The sequence below is a fragment of the Oreochromis aureus genome, linkage group 13 (assembly GCF_013358895.1).
Source record: "Oreochromis aureus strain Israel breed Guangdong linkage group 13, ZZ_aureus, whole genome shotgun sequence".
NCBI classification, from domain to species: Eukaryota; Metazoa; Chordata; class Actinopteri; order Cichliformes; family Cichlidae; genus Oreochromis; species Oreochromis aureus.
Window position 1 is genome coordinate 4,323,008 of NC_052954.1, and position 24,931 is coordinate 4,347,938.

The 24,931-nt window shown below is 40.1% G+C and overlaps 1 protein-coding gene across 2 annotated transcripts in view; it reads left to right on the forward strand.

The window, feature by feature from the left end:
* The window catches only part of LOC116318747 (sodium/potassium/calcium exchanger 3-like), a 193,150-nt gene that overhangs the window by 159,740 nt on the left and 8,479 nt on the right, over nucleotides 1-24,931 (forward strand). For both annotated transcript variants that reach the window (XM_039622074.1, XM_039622075.1), the window contains exons 2-12: nucleotides 7,550-7,626; nucleotides 9,586-9,660; nucleotides 9,768-9,852; nucleotides 15,400-15,503; nucleotides 15,927-16,001; nucleotides 16,186-16,211; nucleotides 16,303-16,356; nucleotides 17,279-17,406; nucleotides 17,539-17,699; nucleotides 22,779-23,019; nucleotides 23,991-24,157. In XM_039622074.1, coding sequence (XP_039478008.1) covers nucleotides 7,550-7,626; nucleotides 9,586-9,660; nucleotides 9,768-9,852; nucleotides 15,400-15,503; nucleotides 15,927-16,001; nucleotides 16,186-16,211; nucleotides 16,303-16,356; nucleotides 17,279-17,406; nucleotides 17,539-17,699; nucleotides 22,779-23,019; nucleotides 23,991-24,157 — 1,193 coding nt within the window. The remainder of the gene's footprint in view (nucleotides 1-7,549; nucleotides 7,627-9,585; nucleotides 9,661-9,767; nucleotides 9,853-15,399; nucleotides 15,504-15,926; nucleotides 16,002-16,185; nucleotides 16,212-16,302; nucleotides 16,357-17,278; nucleotides 17,407-17,538; nucleotides 17,700-22,778; nucleotides 23,020-23,990; nucleotides 24,158-24,931) is intronic.

A 24,931-nucleotide genomic window follows, 5' to 3' on the forward strand; every position in this document is an offset into this window, starting at 1 on the left:
TAACATCTGAGGTTCTGCTGATGCGCTTATTAAATTACTCGGAGAAATTGCCAGATTTAAACCAGCCCAAAAATTTCAACGATGGCACTGTTGTTTTCTCACTGCTGTTTGACAGTCTCTCAGTCTGTTAGTAGGTGTGAGCAGAAACAATCAAGCCAAATTTCCTGAAACTTGGTGGAAAAGTACAAATTTTGGGCCATACAAGAAGACATTAACTTCTGGTGCAGATCTTAATTGGTTAATATTTGATGAAACCATATATTTTTGATGAGTATCGTTGTGAATTTACATATGATGGAAAAGTTGCGATAGGCTGCCCACGTGCATTTCAGGTTATTTATTTTTTTTAGTTTGAATTAATTATCACTCTAAGTAGTTTTATTTAGCTATAATGTATTCTCTGATGCCTTTTCCAAGCATAGATTCAGTATCATAAACAGTTTTAGCTGTCAATAGATAAATTCTAAATTTGATTAAGTAATCAAATATTTAAACAAGGGAAAATTTGATTGTAGAAACTAATAATCACTTGTGGAAAAAGCCTCCCCTCCAGTATCACTCTGTCAGGGGACTGGCACAGAGGCTGGATATCCATCAGAAAGGCTGTTAGCCACAGCGTTGCTAAGGAGTTAAAGGAGCGCTATCCACACAGAACACCGCGAATGAGTATGAGCTTGTGCAGTGTAAATTCTAATGGGCTAACCTCACTAAGAAAAGTTTGCAAGCTGTTTGCCTTAAAAACGCATGTGGAACAGAAAATTTATGTTGTAACAAAAGAAACTACAGAGTACTTCATAAGTTAAGTCAGATGTACTCTTGCGTTAGTAAATACTAGCTGTTTAGAACAGTATTTCTGAGTAATGTGAAAGTTCCTGCAACAGATGATTTCTTAGTTGTATTTGCTTGAACAAGCGTCTCATTTATTTTTTAAAACTATGCAAACTGATTTTTTCAGAAAGAGCTAGATAAATACAAACAACACCATTCTCCTAAAATAGTCACATATATAAAATACAGTGGTGGTATCAATGTGACATTTTTAGTACTGTAATATCATTTGTAGATGAGGTGCAGAGAACAGGTTTAGTCTGCCGAGTTGGTACTTTTTCTATATAAAAAGTCACAAACTATAATTTAATAGAATTAATGTGGGACTTAAAACCATTTCAATAGACTGTACAGACATTTATATAGTTACATTCTTGAGAGTATCCATTAAAGTACCTTCATCAAAAATGATGGTAGTAGCCCCTGAACCAAGGTGGAGAGGATTTGAGAGCCAACACTCGCAAAGCCTGTCTAAGAGGAAACAAAAGCAACAGCTGATCAGTTATTAGAAAAAAAAATCCAATGTTTTAACTATTTAAACTAAAGGTAAAAACAAATAGGGATCATTTGTGTATGAATGAAGTCAACTGTGATTTGCTACATCCTGTTTTGGAGAAATTGTACCTCCCTGTTTTACAAAAAGAAAAATCAATCAATGACAAAACAAGAGAGGAGTAAAATTTAGGAGGCCTCCAAATGGTAAATGGCCTGTATTTGTATAGCGCTTTACTAGTCCCTAAGGGCCCCAAAGCGCTTTACACATCCAGTCATCCACCCATTCACACACTGGTAATGGCAAGCTACATTGTAGCCACAGCCACCCTGGGGCGCACTGACAGAGGCGAGGCTGCCAGACACTGGCGCCACCGGGCCCTCTGACCACCACCAGTAGGTCAAGGCGAACTCCCAACTCTTGAGCCACGATCGCCCCACATGTGTATGATCAGCATCAACCTTTTCATCTAACACCTGACACCTGATAAAACCTGTTTAACAGGTTTTATCAGGTGTTAGGAAACTTCCTCACAGCTCCTTTAAGATGCAATGATAAAAAACTTAGCAGTGCTGCAGACATTAGAAAGATCATCATCATGTAGAACAGTGTGGCTTTGCAGCACAGGATTGTTACTTCCTGTCACATCTCTTATAGAACTGAACAAATAGAGAACAATATAAAGAAACATTCAAACTTGCAAAGACAATAAAAAGCCATCATGTGACTGTACAGCTCATAGTTGCTGACTGAAGGAGGGAAATCTACAGGTTTATCATTATTAACAGCAGTGAAGAATACTGTACCAGCTTATAAACTGCTGCAGACTTATAACTTAGGCTGTGCGTGTATACATTCCCCCTTCTTCATTTCTCAGTTGTTGGGTTTTGGTTTTTGCATATTTGTCATATTCAAATGTTTTTGGTCATCAAATGATTTTAATATTAGTGAAAGGAAACACAATTAAATAAAATAATGATTTCTTTTATTAAGGGAAAAACAATGTCTGAACTTACCTGGCCCTGTGTCAGAAGCTAACCCGAACAACTGGTTGTGCCACTCTTGGCAGCAAGACCTGCATATTCACATTCACACTATCAGTCTCTAAAGCAAACACTCTGATACAGACAGTCTTTCTTATTCTTGGATCTGTGAGAGCAGAAGTCTTACCTGGTCATCTGAGGCACATACTCTCACTGTCAGCACAACAGCTTCATCCAACTGCTGATCAGACTTTCAACTTATGGGGGTCAGCCTTATGTGCAAAAGTCCAAGAATAAAAAATATCAATCTGGAAATGAATAATAAGGTAACCTTTATATTTTTTGTCGTATCAGTATAACTGTGATTTAGGATAAAACCCAGAATGTGTTGCTTTTTTAGATTAACACCCATGCAGAGCGCTATCCACCTGAGAAAAGGCCAAATAAAATATAATAAAATGTAAATGTGTATTGAATGGAACATTAAAGCAGATTTTTCATGTTCTGGGTGTTATTTTGTTGATATTATTAGGCGATTATTATCCAAACACTTGCCGACTTTACTGCAGCTCCTCTTGTGTTCCAATATATGCGTGTTACTTTACATATGTAAAGTTACACGCAATACACTGAACTGAAATGCAAGTAAAAGATGGCAACTAAGCTACAACATAATGTTGTTAAGTGATTAACGACAGTCTGCTGACTGGATTACTGGAAAATACAGATGGTGATTTAAACCTTGTTGTGATGTTTTATGATAACCAGCTGACCACTAAAGACAAAAATGACAGATCCGTGTCATTCACACCTCGAACCTTCTCTTTTTTTTTCCTGGCTGTTCCACATCATTTTAGATTCCAATTAAAAACTTCTCTTTTTTTCTTTCTCCCATCTGCCTCGCTCATGTCTTCCCTTTTTCCCTCTCTCTTCCTCTTCATGCTGCTGTCAGTTCCTGTAAGCAGACAGGCCTGTGTTGTGTTTGGGCCACGCAGGGCAAAAGCCGCCTGACTCACAAGCTCTCGGCTGTTGAGAGGGAGAATGTCACTGCACATTGGGTTCCCTTCACATTACGCAAGCGCACACACGCAACAAACAGACATACAGGGGGGGAAAGTGCACGTGCATACTCACAGAACAGAGATAGTACTCACACAGAGCGAGCCAAGCAAATCCCACATACACACATGCACATGGTCACGCTGGGCCGAGGCTATTTTTAGCCTGGCTGCTCGTACGCAGAGTCATATTCAACAGGAAATCCACAGGGCCTCTGTGTATGAAAACGCGGCATATTTTGGCGTGGTGTGATCGACCACTGGTGTTGGACAGAGATTGATTCATGCTGTCACCTCTGACAGGCTGAGGATGGAGGGACAAAGTGATATCTTCACTCAGTGTGGTGTCAAATGTGTCAAGTGTTGGAGCCGAGCTCTGTCCCTCTTTTTTCTTTTTTTTTAATGCAACCTGAACATGAGTGACCCCAGTCGATCACATTGGTGCACATAAAAATGCAGATTTATATGTGTCTCAGACACAGTGTGGTTCTGGACAGACGGAGGTCCAGAACAGATTACGTACCCCAAGCTTTTAAGGTGGTAGTAACTGAAGCGTTATTTAAAAATGCTTTACTTGTGCCAACTCTTTTAACCTTCCTTTAGTTTCAAAAATTCTTAAAAGTGTATCAGTATCATCTGCTTCAGTTTATGACAGTTTCATTTTTTAGCAATTCTTCAGTAAAAATGTACTGTAATTATGTAATGTAACAATCTAACTTTTTGGATAAAAACTCTGCTTTAATGTTACCAGTGTAAGCATTAATACATCGGTCTAATATTAATTTAACTCATTTAATGCAGGACAGCTTTCCAAGTCTTCCAAGATTTACCAGAAATGACAAGTGTCTAAACTTTTATAGAGCTATTCGTATGCTGGTTAGCTAGATATGACATATTAGGTCCACTTGCACAGCAGGAGGGACCCAAAACAGATCAAGGATTCAGAGCAGATCAGGCCCAGATCGAGTTTCGCTCCATTTACTTCCTGGTTCTTCCCGTTTGGATCCATTTTGATTCGTTCATAGTTGCTTATTTTGTCCAGACACAATCTGTAATTGGAACAAAATGCAGTTTCTTACAATTCCTTATTTGAAATGTTTCATCCTGCTAAACTTCTGCTCTTCATTTACCCATTGCCACGATGAGTCCTGGTCTTGGCGCCTTATTCTTTCTCTATTGTTACACCTACTTAACTCAGGGTGAAATGTGCTCAGAGTTGACTGAAGTAATTCTGGCAGCTCTCTCTGTTCCTTTCTGCAACCAAAAATACTGAGCTTTTATTAAACTCAGAGTTTATCTTTAAACTCAGAGTTTGTCGAACATGCCGTCTGGAATTGGCCCCAGGTTATGTTCCAGATTAGAAACCAGCGCATATGATATCACTGCATCACCATGTTTGTAGATCCTTTTGTGTGTGTAGAGTCTACAGAGTCTATGTCTGTCTGTCTCTGTGATGAACATGAGCATTCAATAGATTCTTCTTCAGATTCTTCTTGATTATTGTTTTTATCACAAACAATTTTAAAACAGCATTATGATGCTAAAACTGAAACCTATTTGTACTTACTGACTGTAGACCAAGCCTACCATGTTTTAATTTTGTTTTTACATTTATACTCTTAAACTGTTAAACTTTTATACCACCAAGACAAAAGCTGAGAAAATAAAAACTAAAAATGTCTTTTAAACATTAATCTAATTATTCTTAGCAACAGAGCACCTGATTTTTTTTAAAGACATTTATTAGTAATTGTTCAGATGCTATCATTGCCCATTCATATGAATGCACAGGGGAAATCCTGAGTTAGCTTAGCGAATTGCTAATCAGCTGTTTATCCCATGTTGCCAATGTTAGGGTAAGTGAATCCAGACAATGGAACGATGCCCAGTTTATGTTAAACTCACTATAACACTCTATTTTGAGGCATAGACATTTGTCAAAAGCTTCAACACTCCTGTTCTGTGTGCTGATTTATTGTCCACCAAGAATGTTTACAAGACTTTGTGGAGTTCAGATTGTCATGTGGTTTAAATTTATGTTTTGCTGAGATTTGTGGCGTGCATATTTTCGACATTTTTGCTATTTAACATGTTCCCAAGTTAAACTGTAAAACTTGTGTCACCGACTGTGACAATTAATCCTTTAGCAGCGTTGTCATCAGCTTTTAATGAGTCTGTGCTTCACAATCAGCATTAGGACTGTAATCGGAGTCCCAATGAATTTGTGCTTCTTTTGATTTCTGCATGTACTGATCTGCTGGATGTGGTGGCTTCTTTTAGGATAAAAGCTTTAAGCCAGTGATGGATCCATGCAAGAACATGGTAAAGGGATCATGAAGTGTGCTTCAGCATTTTAAGAAACTTCTTACTTGTAATACCAGAGAGCTAATAGACCTCTTAAAGAAAAGATTTCTACTTTTCTCCCTGGTCTTTGATCATGCTACTTCTCGTGTATGCCCATTGTCTTTGAGAATTTTCTCCCCTTTAACCGAAATAGATCAGCATCCCACCCCATTGTCAAATATGTTTTTAATACCCTTGGGCCATGTATTGTTGACCTGATTTATTCCTCCCTGATGTTTGGCTGTGTCCCGGCAGCTTTTAGACATGCTGTAGTACAACCTTAAAACCCAAGTAACTTGTATTCTTCCTTCCTCTTTAACTCCATGCCCATTTTTGAATCGCCTTTTCTACTAAAGCAATTAAAAAAAGGTTTATAGTTTAAGTTTATAACCAACTACAATCAGGATTTATTTGAAATCGCTAAGAAGTTCCAGTCTGGTTTCATATTATGACATGGAAACAGACCTTTTAAGAGTTTTTAGTGTCCTGGTTTTAACTGTTGATTCTTGTGTTCTTGGATCTGACTGCTGCATTTGACACCGTAGATCGTAGCATTCTAGCTTTTGATCAACAGATTAGCTCTGTTGTTAAGACAAACTTTTTTCAATTAAGCCTTCTCAGTAAAGTACTGCTTCCCTCCATGTTACTCTGAGACAGTAATTGGCACCTTCATTACTTCTCAGTTAGACTATTGTAATTCTTTGGATGTCAGCCAGATATTTGAAAGGTAACATTATATCTTTATTAATATTTGGAAATATATGAATTTGTGGAAAATAACTGTTTAAACAGCATACATTCCACAGAGTTAAAACACATTACTGATTTAGTGTTTAGTGCCATATTGTGATGTCATTAGTAGACCTGGGCCCAGAACTGAGCCCTGTGGGATACTTGGACAAACTGGTAGTGGTGAGTGATGTCAAATTTAACAAGGTTAAAAAAGGAACTTTTGTTAATGGTGTTAAATGGCTTCCGTATATCAACTCAAGTACATGCACATTGTGCACTGGAGGAAAAATCTTGGGCTGCTATACCACCCTTTAATTTACAGGCTGACGTTTTGATTTTAGTCTTCTTTTAACTTGTTGCAGTGTGTTTCTGTTTTCTGTGTTTTATTTGTAAAAAGAAGCAAACATCTTTCATTAGAAAGAAAGAGAAAGAGCTTGTACAGAATTTTTAGGTTTGAAGTATTTACCTGTACTAAAGATATTGTGGCACTAGTTATTAGGAATTTTCAACAGTCAAGTATAATGACTGGTTTTCTCAATTCACATTACCATGAATTATAATAATTATGACCACAGTCTTAAACCAACGGGAAACAGTTAAAGCGAGTTACTTTAAAATGAAAAACAGACTAGCGCTCTGCGTGCTGTTGTACTTTTTTTTGTGCTTTTTAAAATTTCTTTGTCGTTTTCCTTCCTGTGGGTATATTTATTCATAATTGCCATTTGAGATTCTTTTTTGACTTTAATTGAAAATCGCTAAAAGACAAAAGCAAGGCTTAAAAATGATGGAACCGATCATGGGAAATGAGTATTCAATTGCCTTGTGTTTATCTTTGGATTTCAACAGTTGCCTTTGTTTGAAGTCACTGTAGTGCAACTTCTTTTTCTTCATTTCCCTCCCTATTAGATATTAAATTCAGTCATCCTTTGGAGTTGTATCTGTGTTTGATTGTATTTATATGTTTATTTGTCTTTGTTTGGCTGATGAGCTATTTCATGAGGCCTTCAGGGTATCTTCCTTGAGCTGCAGTCGGTATTTAATTGCTCAGATTTTGCCTCCTTTCACTGTTTCAGCATGTGTAAGTGATTTTTTTTTGCCCTCTCTCGCTGCAGCAATCCATGAGTTCCCCAGGGATTACTTCACCAACAAGCAGCGCGTGGAAGGAGCAGTGGGTCTGCACGTGCTTTGCGTGAGTGTCACCTGCATCACTCTACATGGACACTTGAATGTTTTGGAGTTAAAGATGTTGCATATCCAAAGTAGTTCTAGTTTTCTTCTTTTGAGGGCTTTAAATGATTTAAAATAGATTCTCTTCCATTTGAATGGGTCTTAATTTTTTGTCACACCTCTATGAAACTTTCAAACTCACAAACTGAAATGTTTACCTCTGCTATGTATTTGCATCATGCAATTCAACAGCATCATTGAGGTTGTGGGGTTTTTTTTAGGCAGGTTGGTTTCTGAGCCACATGGAGATAAGAAAGGTAGATAATGTTGTGTAGGCAGAAGACCAGCTGGGGAGGAAGCACTGAAGGTGGATTTAAGGATTCAGCTTAATGATTTTAGCCTTGAAGATACAAAAACCTCTTTACTTAGCCTGATGGGGAATTAGTGAGACCACACGGGCTGCCAGGATAGTATTGTACCACGGGAAACACTGAAGTTCATTATGTAGAAGAAGAAGGAGGACTTTGCTAGTTAGTCTTCATGTAACAGACAGTTTATGCCTGCCATTGTTGTCTGTTGACAATGATGTCACAACTGCTGGTTTATGGTGTGCTTTGAGGTCTTTTTACAGTAGTTTCTCATGCGCTTCCCAACTTTTGTCAGTCTGGGAACACAATTGTGTGAACTCTGTATTAGTGTATTCTTTGGTATGTCAATGCATAAGCAAAGAGTTTGTGAGATGGCAGAGGATTGTTGTGGTATCAGGGCACGATGAAAGGTACTGCTGAAAAAAAAAAACAAGTTTTTTTATCTGTGATTGTTTTGGTTTTTTAAATTACTTTACTTTCAGCAGCTCTGAAGGCTAGACCAGGTCTGCAACTGCTTGCAGTTAGTTGCGAGTTTCAGCATCATGGAGTCACTCTGCGATCAATTTGCAATTGAATGTGGGTCAACCTGCCCATTCCATGCAGTCTGTTTGGGATACCTGTGACATTACCTGTGATAACTTGTTGAACTAAATCTGTTGCCATTTACATGCACAGAAATTTACATTGAATTTATGAAGCTGCTGCTATATAAATTCATAACGTCTTCCACATAACAGTGACGTAGTTGGTCCACAGTGATTTAACTGCAAACTGACATAAGTGTTTAGCAGCCTAGAAACGTCTTAAATTCAGTTTAATTTAACACCCTGGCAACCCCACTGGTAATTCATTGAAATATGTGCAAGTCCTTGATCAGAGCTTACTTAATATGTTATTTAATAAGATATGGAAGTAGTCAATTGTGAATTTGTTTTAAAACCCATTTGGTGAGCCAGTTTTGACTCAGCAGACACAGGACCAGAACTGGTGTAAAATGTCAGGTGTCTCGGGGCAAAGACACAAACTTGTTTTTGTTATGTGCACAACAGGACACTTTATGCTGGGTTTCATAAATAACATAGAGTTAGTTGGACAATCTCATCATACAGAGGCCCACCTATACAGTACTTAAAATGTATCCAAAAGGGAACATGGCAAGGTTTAGCCAAGTTCCACAGAAATAAAGTCAAGCATGTTTTACAGAAGTACAGATGTGCTAGATTGTTCTGGGAAAATTATTGCTGAACTTTTGACTAGCTGTTCCCAGCTACTTTCAGCTTTTATGCTTAGCTAAGCCCCACCAGTCTATGGCTGAAATCTGGAAGCAGAGTATTGTTAAATATGTAAGGAAGCGCATTTTCCAACAGTTCCTTGGCAAACCGATGAGTTTTAGTAATATGTAAGTGTATTATTGTATCTGCTTGTAACTCTTTGCTGGGCCTTCAGGTTTAGTCTCAGGGAACATCAAGTGAATGACAACAGAAGCTGAGATTAAACTGCAAACAAATAAAACAGAGCACAAATGTTTTTTTGTTTTTGTTTTTTCAGCAGGAGGTATTATCCAGTTGTAAGTGTATACTGTTCTTCACCTGTGTGTCTTTGGGCGTCTGCAGGCAGTCTACATGTTCTACGCTCTGGCGTTGGTGTGCGACGACTACTTTGTCCCCTCGCTAGAGAAGATATGCGAGGTAACAAACATTGTAGACTGTAACTGCACTGCTGCTGCACTAACTTCACACACTCTCACTGCCATGCTTTGATGCTTAGAATATCTTTCTCTCCCCTCATCCACCAGCGTCTGCATCTGAGTGAGGATGTTGCAGGAGCGACCTTCATGGCAGCAGGCAGTTCAGCGCCTGAACTGTTTACCTCTGTCATTGGTGAGTTGATATTTTACATCAACTTACATTAGCTTACTTCTGTCGGCTTATTATCTAGCTAATATCACCTTGTTGCCAGTTTTTAATCCAGATATTGGGCAGATATTACCACTGTTACAGCTCAAGCTGGAACCCTTTGCATCTGACTCCACTCCAATAGAGTATTCAATTCAGTTCAATTCAATTTTATTTATACAGTGCCAAATCACAACAACAGTTGCTTTATATTGTAAGGTAGACCCTACAGCAGGGGCGTCAAACTCAATTGCACAAGGGGCCAAACCTCAAGGCACACTTTAGGTCGCGGGCCAAACAAGATAAACATTTATTGAACACACTAAAACAATGTTTTTTAAACATAAATATTAATAAAAACAGACAGGAATATAATTCAAGAATAAATAAACTTAAAAAAAAATCTTTAACTTTAAATATTTTGCTCTCCATAAAAATATATCCTGTCAAAATTATTTTTTTGTGCTTTAAAGTCACCAAAGCGCCATGCAAACTCAGTGCGCTCAGTTTATCGCATTTGGGAACACTGTTGCGCTGACTTGGTTCAACATTACTTGGCAACAGGGAAAGTGAGGCAGGTTGCGCTGGTGCATTTGTGACAGCTTCACTTGAAATGCCTTCACCGCATCATACATGCCATGTGCATGAACTGACAGATTTCCTTGCTGAGCTCAAAAACTCTATTGAGAATTTTTCCCCAACTCAGCCAACGGACCTCTGTATGATAAGGAATGTCGGCAAACTCTGAATCTATTTCCCACATAAAAGACTGAAATTGACAGTGATTTAAACCTTAAGTTCGGATAAAATTTATGGTTTGTGTCACGATCACTACATGCTCCATTTTTAGGACTTTACCACACAGCGTTTCCTGGTGTATGATGCAGTGATATGCTGTTAACTCACCAGTACAGTTCTCCTGCATCTTTACTCGCATCCTGCTGACTAGTCCGCTTTTTTCACCACATAACACCGGCGCTCCATCTGTTGTAAGTCCAACAAGTTTGTCCCAGGTAGGGCTGCTCAATTAATCGAATTTTAAACTCGATTACGCTCTGGGTTTTCAACGATCATTAAAAATGACTGAGCCGATTATTGGCACCTCCCTCATGCTTTACTCTCGCGCTGCTCCGTGTGGCAAATCGAGCACATGCTCAATTGCGCACTGCTGGCACGGTCTCTGCGCACAGAAAATCTGCGTTGCGCACAAAAAAAATCTAACCTGAATTGAAATTAAAATTAAAACTTTAACAATTCTGTTTTGAAGTGTTAGTCAGTAAGTGACTGGCTGTTCCTGTATGGGATTAGAACGATGCCACCTTATCCTATAGTCCAACCAATAATGCGATTCACATTCGTATATACGCAGCCAATCAACGTCGTTGACAGGCATCCTTATGTGCTGACACCGGTGTTTTAGCTAGCAAAGCGGCGTGGCTGATGTGCAGTGAAGCCACATTAATGACAACGTGTACAACCATTGGAGATGTGAGCAGGACAGACGGAACAATTGACGGAAAAAGTGTGGACTTTATACCAGTTTTTAAATTGTGTTGATAAAGTTATGATAAAAATATATGCAATGTTTGGTTTTCTTCCTGAATACTATCGTTGTTTATATTTACTGCGGGAAGAAACGGTAAAAACGGCGTTTTATAAGGAAACCACTCGAAAGCACTCTCCACCTGTGAGCAAAAACAAAACCAAAAAACCCCCCACCCTTTCCTATTGGTCGAAAAAAGTACCGTATCGACCAGTCAAAAAAATGATATGGCAACATGGCATCTAGTTGTTAAGAAACGGGGGGAAGTTTTAGGAGTGACGGCGGTGTTCTGAGATGTGAGAGATTTCAGACGTTTAGCGCAAATCTTGTTAGTGTGTAGTGTAGTCAATAGTTTTGTTGTGTGTGTCAGAACAATAAGGCGGCTGCTGAATGTTACAGGTGTTACAGGAGTGATACATCTCCTGTTGTCAGGCCTGCAGGTATCAGGCTGTTGTTCTCCTTTATCTCATAGTGGACAGAAATTATTTTTTGGAGTGGCACAAATAATTTGTGTGGCATTAGATTTGATGCAGAACAGCTGAATGTTCTGTAAATAGTTTGAAATGTTTATTTAAAAAAACGCCTTGGCTGCATTAAAAAAAATAAATAGCTGCAAAAAGCTTTGTTGTTTGCCAAACTGAGTTACTTTTTTGAAGTAGTAACTATATAATTAATTGCCCAACATTGGTCATTATATGCTGTATTTGGCAGACAGAGAGTTACAGGACTCTCTCCTAGACCACAGACTCATACTCATAATACAAGTCAGAGCTTTATGGAAAAAAAAAAGAAAGAAAGTTGTGTTTTCAAAATTGGAGTTCAAGTTATTTTTACTTCCTGTCATGATCCTGGGTCCGTTTGACCCAGCGTTTTGTGTTTTTCTATTTAGTGTGATTTTGGTTCTGTTCTTCCTCTGTTTAGTGTTTACTCTGTTCGGCCCGTGTGTGTCCTTGTATGTGTAGTTCCTGTTTTATTGTGAAGGTCTGTGTCTTATGTCAGTGTGTTCTGTTTACGTTTTCCCCTGCCTCGTCAGTTGTGATGTCTTCCAGGTGTGTTCCCCTCCTGTTTCCCTTCCCCTGATTCCTGGCATGTGTATTTATAGTGTGTGTTACCTCGTCCTCGTTGCTGGTTCGTCTGTGTTGTTTCCCTTCGGTCTCCCTGCGTCTCTCCATGTGTGTTTCCTCGGACCTCCCTGCATCTTCGTTTCTGGTTTGTTTTGTTAGTTTAACCCAGTTTAGGTTCTAGTTCCTTGTTCCCAGTGCCTCGTTGTTTGTGTGTCCATTGTTAATAAATTCTCACCTGCACTTGAGCTGCCGCTGCCTGGTCCTAAGTTATTTCCACACGGCTTGCACCCGCAAACCGTGACACTTCCAATAGTGTTAACATACTACACAGGTCATGAACAGGACTTTTTAAATTTTCATTGTAAGTGGGCTAAAGCAGTTAATTAAAAGTAGTCTAACATAAATGTAAATGCTGTAATTTGATTATTTTAATAAACCATGTAACTTGGATGGATTAGATGCTGGCGTGACCACAGTGCACACGTCTGATGTCGCTCACAGTGGTCCAAGGGATCACTCAGGGAGTTTGTGTGTTCGCTCAGACACATGAAATATTTGAGGGAACATTGGTGGAAACATTATGGGTTCACGGAGTCAGACGTGGGTCAAATATTGTGCAGTATTTTGAAGTTCACTAAACATAGATTTACATTTTTCATTTATTTTTTATATTGCAAACATTTGCACTGTAATCAGTATTTGCACACTATTTTATATTATTTTTTGACAATCTTTAAAGCCATTATTCAATACATTGTTATTGTTAAATAAATATCGTCAATTAATCAAGATCTCAATTTCAGTGAAAATAATCGTGATTATCATTTTTGCCATAATCGAGCAGCCCTAGTCCCAGGGCAGTTTCATGTCGGTTACACTTTGACATACGTTTAAAAAAAAATGTCTTTTCCTGTCGTTGTCCCGTGCATCGATTTAATGTTCAATATTTCCTCTCCACGGATGAAGATGGCCAGCTGTGCAATGTCCATCATGTCTATACTTTCATCCACAGCAAGAGAGTATGCAATAAAGTTTTTGCTTCTTTCACACAACTGTGTTCTTAAATCAGTGGCCATCTCACAAACCTGATCAGCAATCGTATTTCTCCTCAGGATCACATTTGCCAAAATCTGCGTTTTGTCTGGACACAAGACGTCGCACAGCTTCATCATGCAGCTCTTCAGAGTGGTACCGGGCTGATTTGGCTCCTCTGCTACAATAAAACTTGCTTTCACAACAGCTTCACTTTGTGATTTTGCTCTGGTGAAAAAAGTCTGCTGAAATGTCAGATTCTTCTTTAGCTCTTCTACTTTCTGTAGTTTCTGCATTTAGGTTTTTCAGCTTATCCTGACGTTTTGTCTCGTAGTGCCGTCTTAAATTAAATTCCTTAATTACAGCCACATTAGCTCCACTAATACGACAGACGGATTTACCAGCAATGTCTGTAAACATATATTCAGTCACCCACTGGTGTTGAAAGGCTCTGCTTTCAGAATCAACTTTTCTCTCCACCATTGTGCGCGGCTAGCTTCGCAATAACAGAAGTTTGACTTGACTGACGCGGGAATGTTCCCAGTTAGCCTAGCGTTCAGCAAGGAGGCTGCAGCGCTGCATTATGGGATCTGTAGTTTGTGTGTTATTAGCGCCTCATATCGCCGGGCCATGCATAACAATAATAATAAATCTATACAAAATGATCTCGCGGGCCAGATATAAATGTCCGCCGGGTCAGATGTGGCCCGCGGGCCTTGAGTTTGACACATGTGCCCTACAGTAATACATACAGAGAAGAAAAAAGACCTCCTATGTGCAAGCACTTTGGTGACAGTGGGAAGAAAAACTCCCTTTTTAACAGGAAGAAACCTCCAGCAGAACCAGGCTCAGGGAGGGGCGGCCATCTGCTGCGACCGGTTGGATTGAGAGAAGAGGATTTTTTTGTTTTGTTTTGGTGTTTTTTTTGGAGTACCATAGTTAACACTGACAGCAGGACTGTCAAAATATGCTACTCTGATACTAATTGATACTAAAAATTCCTTGGGTTAGATCTTAACTGCAATAGTGCCATCTTCACCTCCTCCTGCTAACACAGAACTTCATGCAGAACCACTGCAGATAGCTGAATGCACGGTTTCATTTTCATTGTGAACACATAGGAAACAGCACAACTTTGCGAGTCGTATTAAAGACTGTCCCAAACTGAAGCGGAGAATGATCTGCCAGCAAGGCTATTTGATTTTACATTTTGATTTTGTAAGTTTTTTCCTCAGTTGTTACAAAAAGGGTGTTGAATACTGAGTGTTTTGCTGACTCTAAAGTTCTATAGTATGATGTCAATCCCTGGACTATCGGGGTAATATTTATTGTCATCAAAATGTTACTATAGGTTTTTAAATGTATCTTCCAATTTTTAGCCTTTACCTGTTGTTAGTGAGAGCCAATCACTTGGCTCGGACATACAATATGGGGAACCAACTGAAAGATAATAAATTCTACCACAATAGTGACCTGGCCAGTGAGCAAGCCAGTAGGAAATACTTGAGAAAGGTAGACCTGGTCAGCAGATTACCAGCACCCAAACTTTCAAAATAAAAGCCAGGAGTCTACCTGAGAGTAAATGAATTCAAAACATTAATAGAAAATGTTAAAATGAGCTGCCAAATATGCTTTTGTGCTTGGCAGTACACCTGGGCAGCCCTCTGTAATAAAGTCTATGGGAGGGAAATCCCTCTATAACTCAACAACACATGCAAACAAGGTAACTTATTATGTAAATGCCATCAGTAGTTACCAGCTAGACAAAGGGTCGTGGATCAGTGAACTACGTCAAGATTACCCAAGAACTGCACCAAGCAGGATGTCTCTGTAACCTGTGGACAGATGGCTTGCCATGTGTGGTAATCAGTGATTTCCTTTCCTTCTGCACAGGAGTTTTCATCACTAAAGGTGACGTGGGGGTCGGCACCATCGTGGGATCTGCCGTCTTCAACATCCTCTGCATCATCGGAGTGTGCGGGATATTCGCTGTGCAGGTACAGAATAAACTGCTGATTTTTAGCCAGTGCAGCACACACAGGCACCGGCTACACTCTGACTTATTCGTGCCCCCCCCCCCTATTTTTTTATTTTTAGGCCACAGTTTCGATTAAAAACCATAGAAGGAAACCTTTTCTGTCTGAATCAGAAAATGATACGTGTCCTGTTCACTGCTGTAATCCCACTAGGAAAAGAGAAACATACTTGAAAGATTTTTTTTTTTCCTATTTAGATTACATGTTACGTAAGATGCCAAACAGATGCACACTCACACACAAAGAGCTTGGCTTATGTTACTAGTGCATGGCAGTGAGAACCTCGTGGGATGTGTTACCCAGTAGAACAAAAAAAGGTGTAGCTGAGCTCCTGTAAGTTGTAGAATTGTCTCAGTCCTCCTGTCTCTTTCTTTTTTCTTCCAGATGATCCGTCTCTCCTGCTGGCCTCTGCTCAGAGACTCAGTCTACTACACCTTATCGATCTCTGCTCTTATAGTGGTAAGGAGCACCTTAAGGTTAACATAGTACCACATCAGATACTTTAAAAGCTCCATACTGGATTTCCTATACGGAGAAATATTCTAGTTACTCTGATTGTTTCTTTTTTTCCTTTCCATTTGAAATTATGCCTTCATGTCTTAGATATACTAGTTCTCAAATGTTCACCTCTTTCTTATTACAGTTCATATATGATGAAAAAGTAGTTTGGTAAGTTACACATTGATTAACTTTGCATACACCTGGCACTTACACTGTACAGTGACACACATGATGAATGCATTCGAACTGTCTTTTCCAGGTGGGAAGCTCTCACGCTGATCCTGATGTATTTTGTCTACATTTTGATTATGAAGTAAGTTCAATTCATCCACTTTGAGGCTCGGGCTGGGCCATATTATACCCTTCATGGTAATACCGGTACAAAGTTAGGCAATGACATGAAAATGAAATATTGCGATAGAATATGGGTAAAACGCCCATGCGCAGTGTTTCCATACGCTCATAAGCACATCACAAATTTTCAAATATATATCATGATAAATATTTTTGGCCATATTACCCTCCCCTATTTGAGGCTTAAATGAACAATGAACTTTGGCTCTGTGCCGGAGTATAATGTACCCCAACAGTAAGCGTTACTAATAAATATTGATAAAAGTATACAAGTAAAGATATTCCTGGAATTAAAATATCTATTTAAACACATGAATAACAAACAAATAATAATAAATGTCTTTTCTTTTGGCAAATTTAGCAGATATATGGATAAATATTAAGTAACACAACAACAGTGTGGATATTATCTTGAAAAGAACGTTATGCTCCGCTTCAAATGCATTGTAGTGCTGTGTTCTGTGCTGTACTGTGTTCACTGAAAACAGTGAAAGTTTACTGAATATCAATATTAGAAGCAAAAAATAGGAAACGTTTTTAATTTTTGTATATTAATGAGTTTAATATAAGCCCCGTGATCTGTGTCATTACTTTTACGGACACGACATGACACGACATGACACGGTGTGACATGCGGTACAAAACTCATCCCAAAAGACTGTAACATAATTTATCCTGATGCCTGCAGCAGTAATGAATGAAATATATAAAAATGATACATTTCTTTATGTGGGCTGTGCCACACAGCAGCTTATAGTACTTGACAGATCATTTTTAAATATGATCAATCTATCTCTATTGGGGGCTACTTGCTGCAAAGAGCCATCATTTGACCCAGTTGTACCAAGCAAAGTGTCGCTTTAACCCGACTTCTGTTTCAGACTGAATTCCTACATTGTCCGTTTCCTGGGGAGGAGGAAGAAGAACTCGACCACTTTGAGAAACGGTGCAGCAAATAACGCAGAACTGGACGATGGCTGTGATGCTACTGCTGTTCTTTTAAAGAAAGGTACATTTTTATTGAGACTTTGTACGGATAATGTGGAACTTCTAATTGATCTAATGTCTCTCCTTCCTGCTCTTTGCAGTCGTAATGCTAAGGAAAATCTTATAGCTCGTATTCCATGTATGTGCCCCACAGCGAACCACCACAGGAAGACATCTGTGTTAATGGTAGACGAGCTGCTGTCAGCGTACCCCCACCAGCTGTCCTTCTCCGAGGCCGGCATGAGGATCATGATCACCAGCCACTTCTCCCCCAGAACTCGTCTCACCATGGCCTCACGAATGCTCATCACTGAGGTAACGGCACACGCAGATGCACCTCAGCCACACTTTGGATTGAAAAAAAGAGGGGAAAAAAGAGATTGCTGCCATTTCCAATTTGAAGCAGACTGCGTTGTCTTTTTCTCCAAGGGGAAAGCTTTTCAGACAGCCTCTTTAACAAAGTAATCTGGAGCTGTACACAGGCCCTGGCCTACAAATCAGCTCTGCCATTGAGGATTCTAGGCATGGCCTGCTATGGTACATTTACAAAGGGCTGCTCAGGACGTGATGGGCAAGCTTGGAACAAAACCAATCACATGAACTCTTATTTGCCATAGTGGTTGAAGAGTTTGTATTGTCTGTGATTTGGTTTTCATTGCAGCTCTCCGTGTGTGCATTAATCAGTCAGAATGTTTTTCTCTGTCTGCACAGTTTCATTGCCTGTCAAGCTGTTGCATTGTGAACATATTTGCATAAGGCAATGACAGCAGTGATAATGGCAGACAGACAACCATGGGGGGGGTACCTGTGAGATATTTACAAAGAGACAGCCTGATTTGCAGTTGTTTTGTGTCACTTTCAGTCTGTGACATAGACTGTATATAAAAGATGGATGCAGCTTCTAGGTCTGAAAAGTCAAACCACTGCAGACTTGCTGTAAACCTGCATTCTTTCAAATGGCCAACAGAGGGCAGCTCTTCAGATTGCTAAATTAGCTGTACTGTATTTTGTTGAAAACAACCGTCAGCTCCTTTGATCTATGATCTTTATATTTCAATAAACAGTTTCTTCATGAGTTTAAGATCAAAGTTTAGAGACAATTCAATTGTTTTGTTTTGTTTCCTGTTTCTTTTAAATGAACTCCTTTTAATAGAGTCAGAAATGATGATAAAACAGGCAAGATAAGATAAGATAAGATAAGATAATTCTTTATTGTCATTGCACAGTCATACATAGTACAGTAGTACAATGAAATTGGAAAAACTGTCCTACGTCGGCACTACATATAACACAACACGACACGATATGACACATCACAACGCAACACAAACAACACAACACAGTATATTAACTTAGAAATAAAAAAGAAGAATAAGTGTTATGTGTATTGCACACTGTTATTATTGCACATTAATTATTATTGCACCTTGTTATAAATATAAATATTATTATTGTTATTGTTTTAAACATTGTTACCGCCCCTAAAAAAAAAAGTCCAGGCAGGTAGCCAATCAGGTCAGCTATTTGCATTGATTAGGGCTATTGCCCTGTTGTAAAAGCTGTCCTTGAGTCTGTTTGTTCGGGACCTCAGCAGCCTGAACCTCCTGCCAGACGGCAGCAGCTTAAACACCCGATGTCCTGGGTGTGTACAGTCTCGTAGGATGCTGCGTGCCCTCTTGAGACAGCGAAAGTGCTGTACAGGTCCTTCAGGGAGGGAAGAGGATGTCCAATGATTTTTGGGCCATATTGATGACCCTCTAGAGTGCCTTTCTGTGTGCTGTGGTGCAGCTGGAGAACCATACACCGATGCAATATGTCAGCACACTTTCAATGGAGCAGCGGTAGAAGACGGTCAGCAGCTCCTTCTTCAGGTCCATTTTTCTGAGGATTCTCAGAAAGTGGAGACGCTGTTGGGCCTTCTTTAAGACCGCAGAGGTGTTAGAGCTCCATTGGAGGTCTGTGTCTATGTGCACACCCAGAAACTTGAAACTGGAGACCCTTTCCACGCACTCCCGTTGATGCTGACAGGCTGCAGCTCGGACTTCCTCCTTCTGAAGTCAACTACCAGTTCTTTTGTCTTGGTGGTATTGAGGTCCAGGTTGTTATCTACACACCAATCTGACAGCTTCTGAACTTCAGCTCTGTACGCCGTCTCATCTCCCCCTGAGATGAGCCCCACCACGGTGGTATCATCTGCAAACTTGATGACTGCGTTGTCTGGGTGGGTACTAACACAGTCATGTGTGTACAGAGTGTACAGTAGGGGACTCAGTACACAGCCTTGTGGAGAGCCGGTGTTGAGGCTGAGGGCTGAGGAAAGATGAGGCCCCACTCTAACTCTCTGTACACGGTCTGACAGGAAGTCTCTGATCCAGCGGCAGGTGGTAGAAGGAAGTCCGATTTCCAGCAGTTTAACTATTAGTCTGTCCGGGAGTATCGTATTGAAAGCAGAGCTAAAGTCAACAAAGAGCAGCCTGGCGAACGGCCCTGCACTTCCAGGTGAGAGATGGTGGTGTGGAGCGTTGTAGCAATGGCATCTTCAGTTGATCTGTTAGCTCTGTATGCGAACTGGAGTGGGTCGAGTGTGGGTGGCAGGCAGGACATGATGTGACGTCGGACCAGTTTCTCAAAGCACTTCATTATAACAGGTGTTAGAGCAACTGGTCGGTAGTCGTTGAGGCTGCTAATGTTAGTACGCTTTGGCAGTGGGACAATTGTGGCTGACTTTAGGCACGGTGGGATGCAGGCCTGGGACAGTGAAGTGTTGAAGATCTTAGTGAAGACCCCAGCCAGCTGGTCTGCACACTCTTTTAGGACCTTTGCGGTTACCCCATCTGGTCCGGCGGCCTTCCTGGGGTTCACTGCCCTCAGTGTGCGCCTCACCTCATATTCCTGCACTATGAGGCTTGGGCTGCTGCTGCTGTCCGATGTTTTTGCTGCTGCTGCCTCTGGTCCCAGTGGTCCCAGGCAGTGGTTTAGAGCAGGCCTACCTCATGTTATGTCCAGTCTCGCCACACAAAGATTGGGGAACAAATTGCTCAGCGTGAGCCTTCACAGGACCTCGCTAACAGTGACATCCATCTTTTATATACAGTCTATGACCTGAGACGCTTAAGTGTTTGGGCCTTCTGATCATCTGTGTCCAGGGTCCCCTTCTCTTATAAGCCGCTTTGAATATCAGTCGCTGTTTTCAAAACAGCCATGTCTCTTAAGTCAAATATTTTGAATTATACGCAGGTTTTTCCCTGAAATTATCAGTAGGTGTAGGTGCTGGTGAATTTATCAAATGACATGTTTGATAGTCAATACTTACAACACTGAGGATCTGTGCAAATCCTGACTGACGTCAGACGTCAGACCGCTGTCACGCAGATGTAGGGTCACCACACTACATCTGTCGCTTTAAAAAAGGTAGAACCATAGCTTATAGACTGGGGTATAAACACGCAATATATGTTGAATATAATATTTTCTGTTGAATCTTAAGGTAGGTGAATGTTAACAACTACAGTACAATCTTAAGCTCTCTAGTAGAGGAGTCTGGACCTCACAATATTATACTGCTGCAGGAAAGTCTGAGATTTGTTTTGTGCACATGCACAGGAGCTCATGTTCACTCATCATGTGATTATCTTCTCAGGGCTGCAGTTTATATAACAAATTATTGTTTTACTTTTTGTTTTGTCAGCAAAAGAACAAAACAAGCCCAGAGAGGCTGCAAGCAAGAAAGACAGAGACAGAGCGAGAGAATCGTGCACATCAGCTTAACCTCCCTGCTGTCAAATGTCAACACCACTTAGACATTAGGGGTGCAACGGATCACGGTTTATCCGAAATCCGAACCGATCCCACTCCACGGTTCGGTACGCACGTGATCCGAAGATTCGAAAAAGAAAAAAAAGTATGTGTATGGTGCGCGTCGTCAGTCTGTCAAGCGGTAGCGTTAGCGGTCCAAGTAGCGGAGCAGAGGAGTTTGCGGCATTTAAGCAGCCCTTTGCTGCCCAGTCCAACCGGGCTAAAGCTAAAAGCTAATGGGGTGTTTAGCTGCAGACGGGAGGCCGTCGTCTGTTGTGCAAAACAAGGTTTAAACTGTGATGAACGTGCTTGACCACGCTATGATATCTCGTTGCGCGTCCACTTCAGTGACAAGATCCTTCCAAGCATGTATGAGCAGGAGAAGTTTAAAGTTATGGCTGAACTGTCCCAGGCATCTTCTGTTGCTCCAACTACAAATGGGTGGAGCTCCAGGGCAACGGAAAGCCACGTGACCGTGACCGCCCGTTATATCACAGCGGAGAGGTAGATACAAAGCCCTGCACTGCCCTATAGATTACATTAGATTAGATGAAACTTTATTTATTTCTCGGGTGGGTTCCTCCGGGAAATTCAGTTTCCAGTAGCACAGCACCCACAGAAGTTGCAGAATGTGAGCAGAAATATACAATGTTTACACATATATAAATACAGAGTATACAAAAGGGATAAATAGAATAAATAGGAATAAGGATACAAGGAACGGCACATTTCAAGTATTGTGAGTCTATTGCACCGTTGGATATTAACAAAAACTATTGCACAGTGAAAAGGCACTACAGCTTACTTGTTCCCCTCCTCTGTCCCCGCTTTCCCTCCAGCGAGGAGTTAAACAGTTTGATGGCATGTGGGACAAAGGACTTTTTAAGTCTGCTGGTCCTTGACTTTGGGAGAAGCAACCTGTCACTGAACAGACTCCTCTGGTTGTTTATGGCCATGTGCAGATGATGCAGAGGCTGCCCAGCATGGTCCATAATGTCCATATTGCACCTTAATTTGTTTTTATATAGGTGCGTGGAATGAGTCTTCAGTTGAATGTTTTTTAATAGGCAAAAAATACTTAAATAAGTAAACGGCGAGTAGAATTTTTGTCTTTTTTTTTCTATTTTTGCTGATCCGAAAATTGATCCGATCCGTGACTTTAAAACCGTGATCCGATCCGAACCGTGAGATTTTTGATCCGTTGCACCCCTATTAGACATCCACTGTTGTTTTTACATTCATTCTGATAAGAGTTAAAATAAAGTACATTTATATAGGATGAGTTCACAACAGTCATTTAAAGGTGTATTGTAAGGTAAAGATCGTATTATATGAAATTTTCACCTGTTTGACAAACAGAAATAAAGCAGAAGGGCTGTAAGGGCAAAATGGATAAAAAGGCCTTCCCTATAAAAATAGCATCTCTCTGAAACTGAATTTCTTTAGCATGTGGCTAAAATTCAGCTAAACTGTTCATGAATGCTGTTTAGTACTGAAGGGAGAATGGGGCTGTTTGAAATATGTTATGACCTGACCAGTCTCCCTTCTGTGTTTGTGTGTTTGTGAATGTGCTGCTTGTTTTGCGGTGGCGACGTATAGAGGCAGCGTCTAATCAACACACAGACTTTGACTAACGGTGACTCTGAGGTCCCCGTGAAGGGAGGGAACAGGTGGGGCATAGAAAACGGGCTGTCTGGAGCTGAGAGGGGCGTCGGCGTTCGGCACGATGACCGAGAGGCCGGCAATGAGACGGATAACGAGGACAACGAGAACAATGAGAATGATGAGGAGGAAGAAGAGGAGGAAAGAGAGGGACCTTATGTACCGTTCCAATGCCCAGGTGAACTTTTAGATGACTCTTGTTTTTAAGAGTGATGAGTTTTTTTTTATCAAATGACTGCGAGCGACCCCATCTTTGAAGAAACCATTTCAAACTCAACAAGGACGCAAGTTTATTGCACTCAGTTTCAATCATTTTGGTCGTCCCGCGGTCTCTAACCACGGTTTTCTCTAACACGACTAGAAGCATGGATCAGCAGGTCTCTTTGCAAATGTTTAGTTTTATTTCTTGAGAATTATTAATTACTTTCAGAGAACACAGGTTTTGGTTCAGGGACAATTGAAAGAAACCTGCTATAATATTTATGCTAAGCTAGGGTAAGTTTCATACTTAAAACACTTTTTCTCAAAATCTGTTTACTTGTTGTTAAAATAAAAAGTCATGCAAAAACTTGTATCCCAGTTAACTTCTAATTTGATTTCGGCACACTTGACTTAAGTTTCCACCTCCAGGCTTGATTTATTTAAAACAATGAACAAAAAGAGTGAAACACAAAACCGTAATTATAAAAAATTGACCAACGTAAGAAGTGAAGGGATAATTTTACTGACAAACTCAATCAGAGGGATGTGACTTATTTGATTAAAATAACCTTATCCCATTTAAACAAAAGAGGAGAACAGAAAAAGCATCACTCTGCTTGTTAAAATATCATTCAGCGTCCTTCCTCTGTAAGAATCTGTTGTTAATCAGGTGCCGACGAGTAGTTTAAATCAAGTTTAAATTTATGAATTCATTCTGATTTGAAAATCCACTCAGGTCTTTCATATTGGACTATAATCAGATCTTTAGCCAGTGATAAATCAGGGTTTAAAAGCATGTGTTAGTTGGACAGTAAATTATTCTTCCTGCTAGAAAGCAGTGTCAGTTTTAAACGCTTGTCTTTTCTGTCTTTTTTATCATTCTTCTCTATGCTTGTGTGTCAGTCTCAACCCAGTCTAAATGCTGTATCTCGCTCTGTGTTTCTGCAGCGGGAGGGTTTAATAAACTGAAGTGGCTGCTGGCTTGGCCTCTGGCCCTGTTGCTATACTTCACCATCCCCAACTGCTCCACACCTCGCTGGGAGAACTGGTTCATGCTGTCTTTTGTTTCCTCCACACTGTGGATCGCCAGCTTCTCCTACATCATGGTCTGGATGGTAAGTGACAATGGGGGAAAAGCAGACTTGTACTGAAAAGCAAGAAACTGAAAACAAAAATGCAATTTAATAATGGTTCAGTAGCATATAACAGAAATGATGCTGTTCTTTGTATCGCACTTGATGCTTCTATATATGAAGATCCTGCTACAGCATAAAAATCAACCAAGCAGATTAGTTGTTGAAGCATTTCAACTTAAGCATACAAATAAGTGCTTGTATGAATGGGTGAATAAGACATGTTGTATAAAGTGCTTTATACAACATGTGCTATATAAGAACCAATCCATTTACCTTGGCCTACAGTAACCGTGTGAGGAATTTTGGAGTGATTTTTGGCCAGGATTATTAAACAAATATGATGAAACCAAGATGTAGGAGTGCTTTGCATTTGGGTAATATCTCTACAATTAGAAACATCCTGTCTCCGAGTAATGCTAAAAACCAGTTGCATGAATTTATTATTTCTACGCTGGACTATTGTAATTCATTGTTGATCCAGAAAGTTCACCTACAAAGTCTTTAATGATCAGGCCCAGTATATATCTTTTGGTCTTAGACTGGAGGCTTACTACAGGTTCCTAAAAGTAGAATGAGAGGCAGACCCTTCACTTTCACGCTTTTTTTCTGTGGAAACCAGCTCCCAGTTTGTATTTTGGCCACAGACACTCACTCTGTACTGATTAATTCAGTTTAATTAAGTTTATTTTTTATAGAACCAAATCACAACAGCAGTCACCCCAATGTGCTTTATATTCTGAGGCAAAGTGCCCA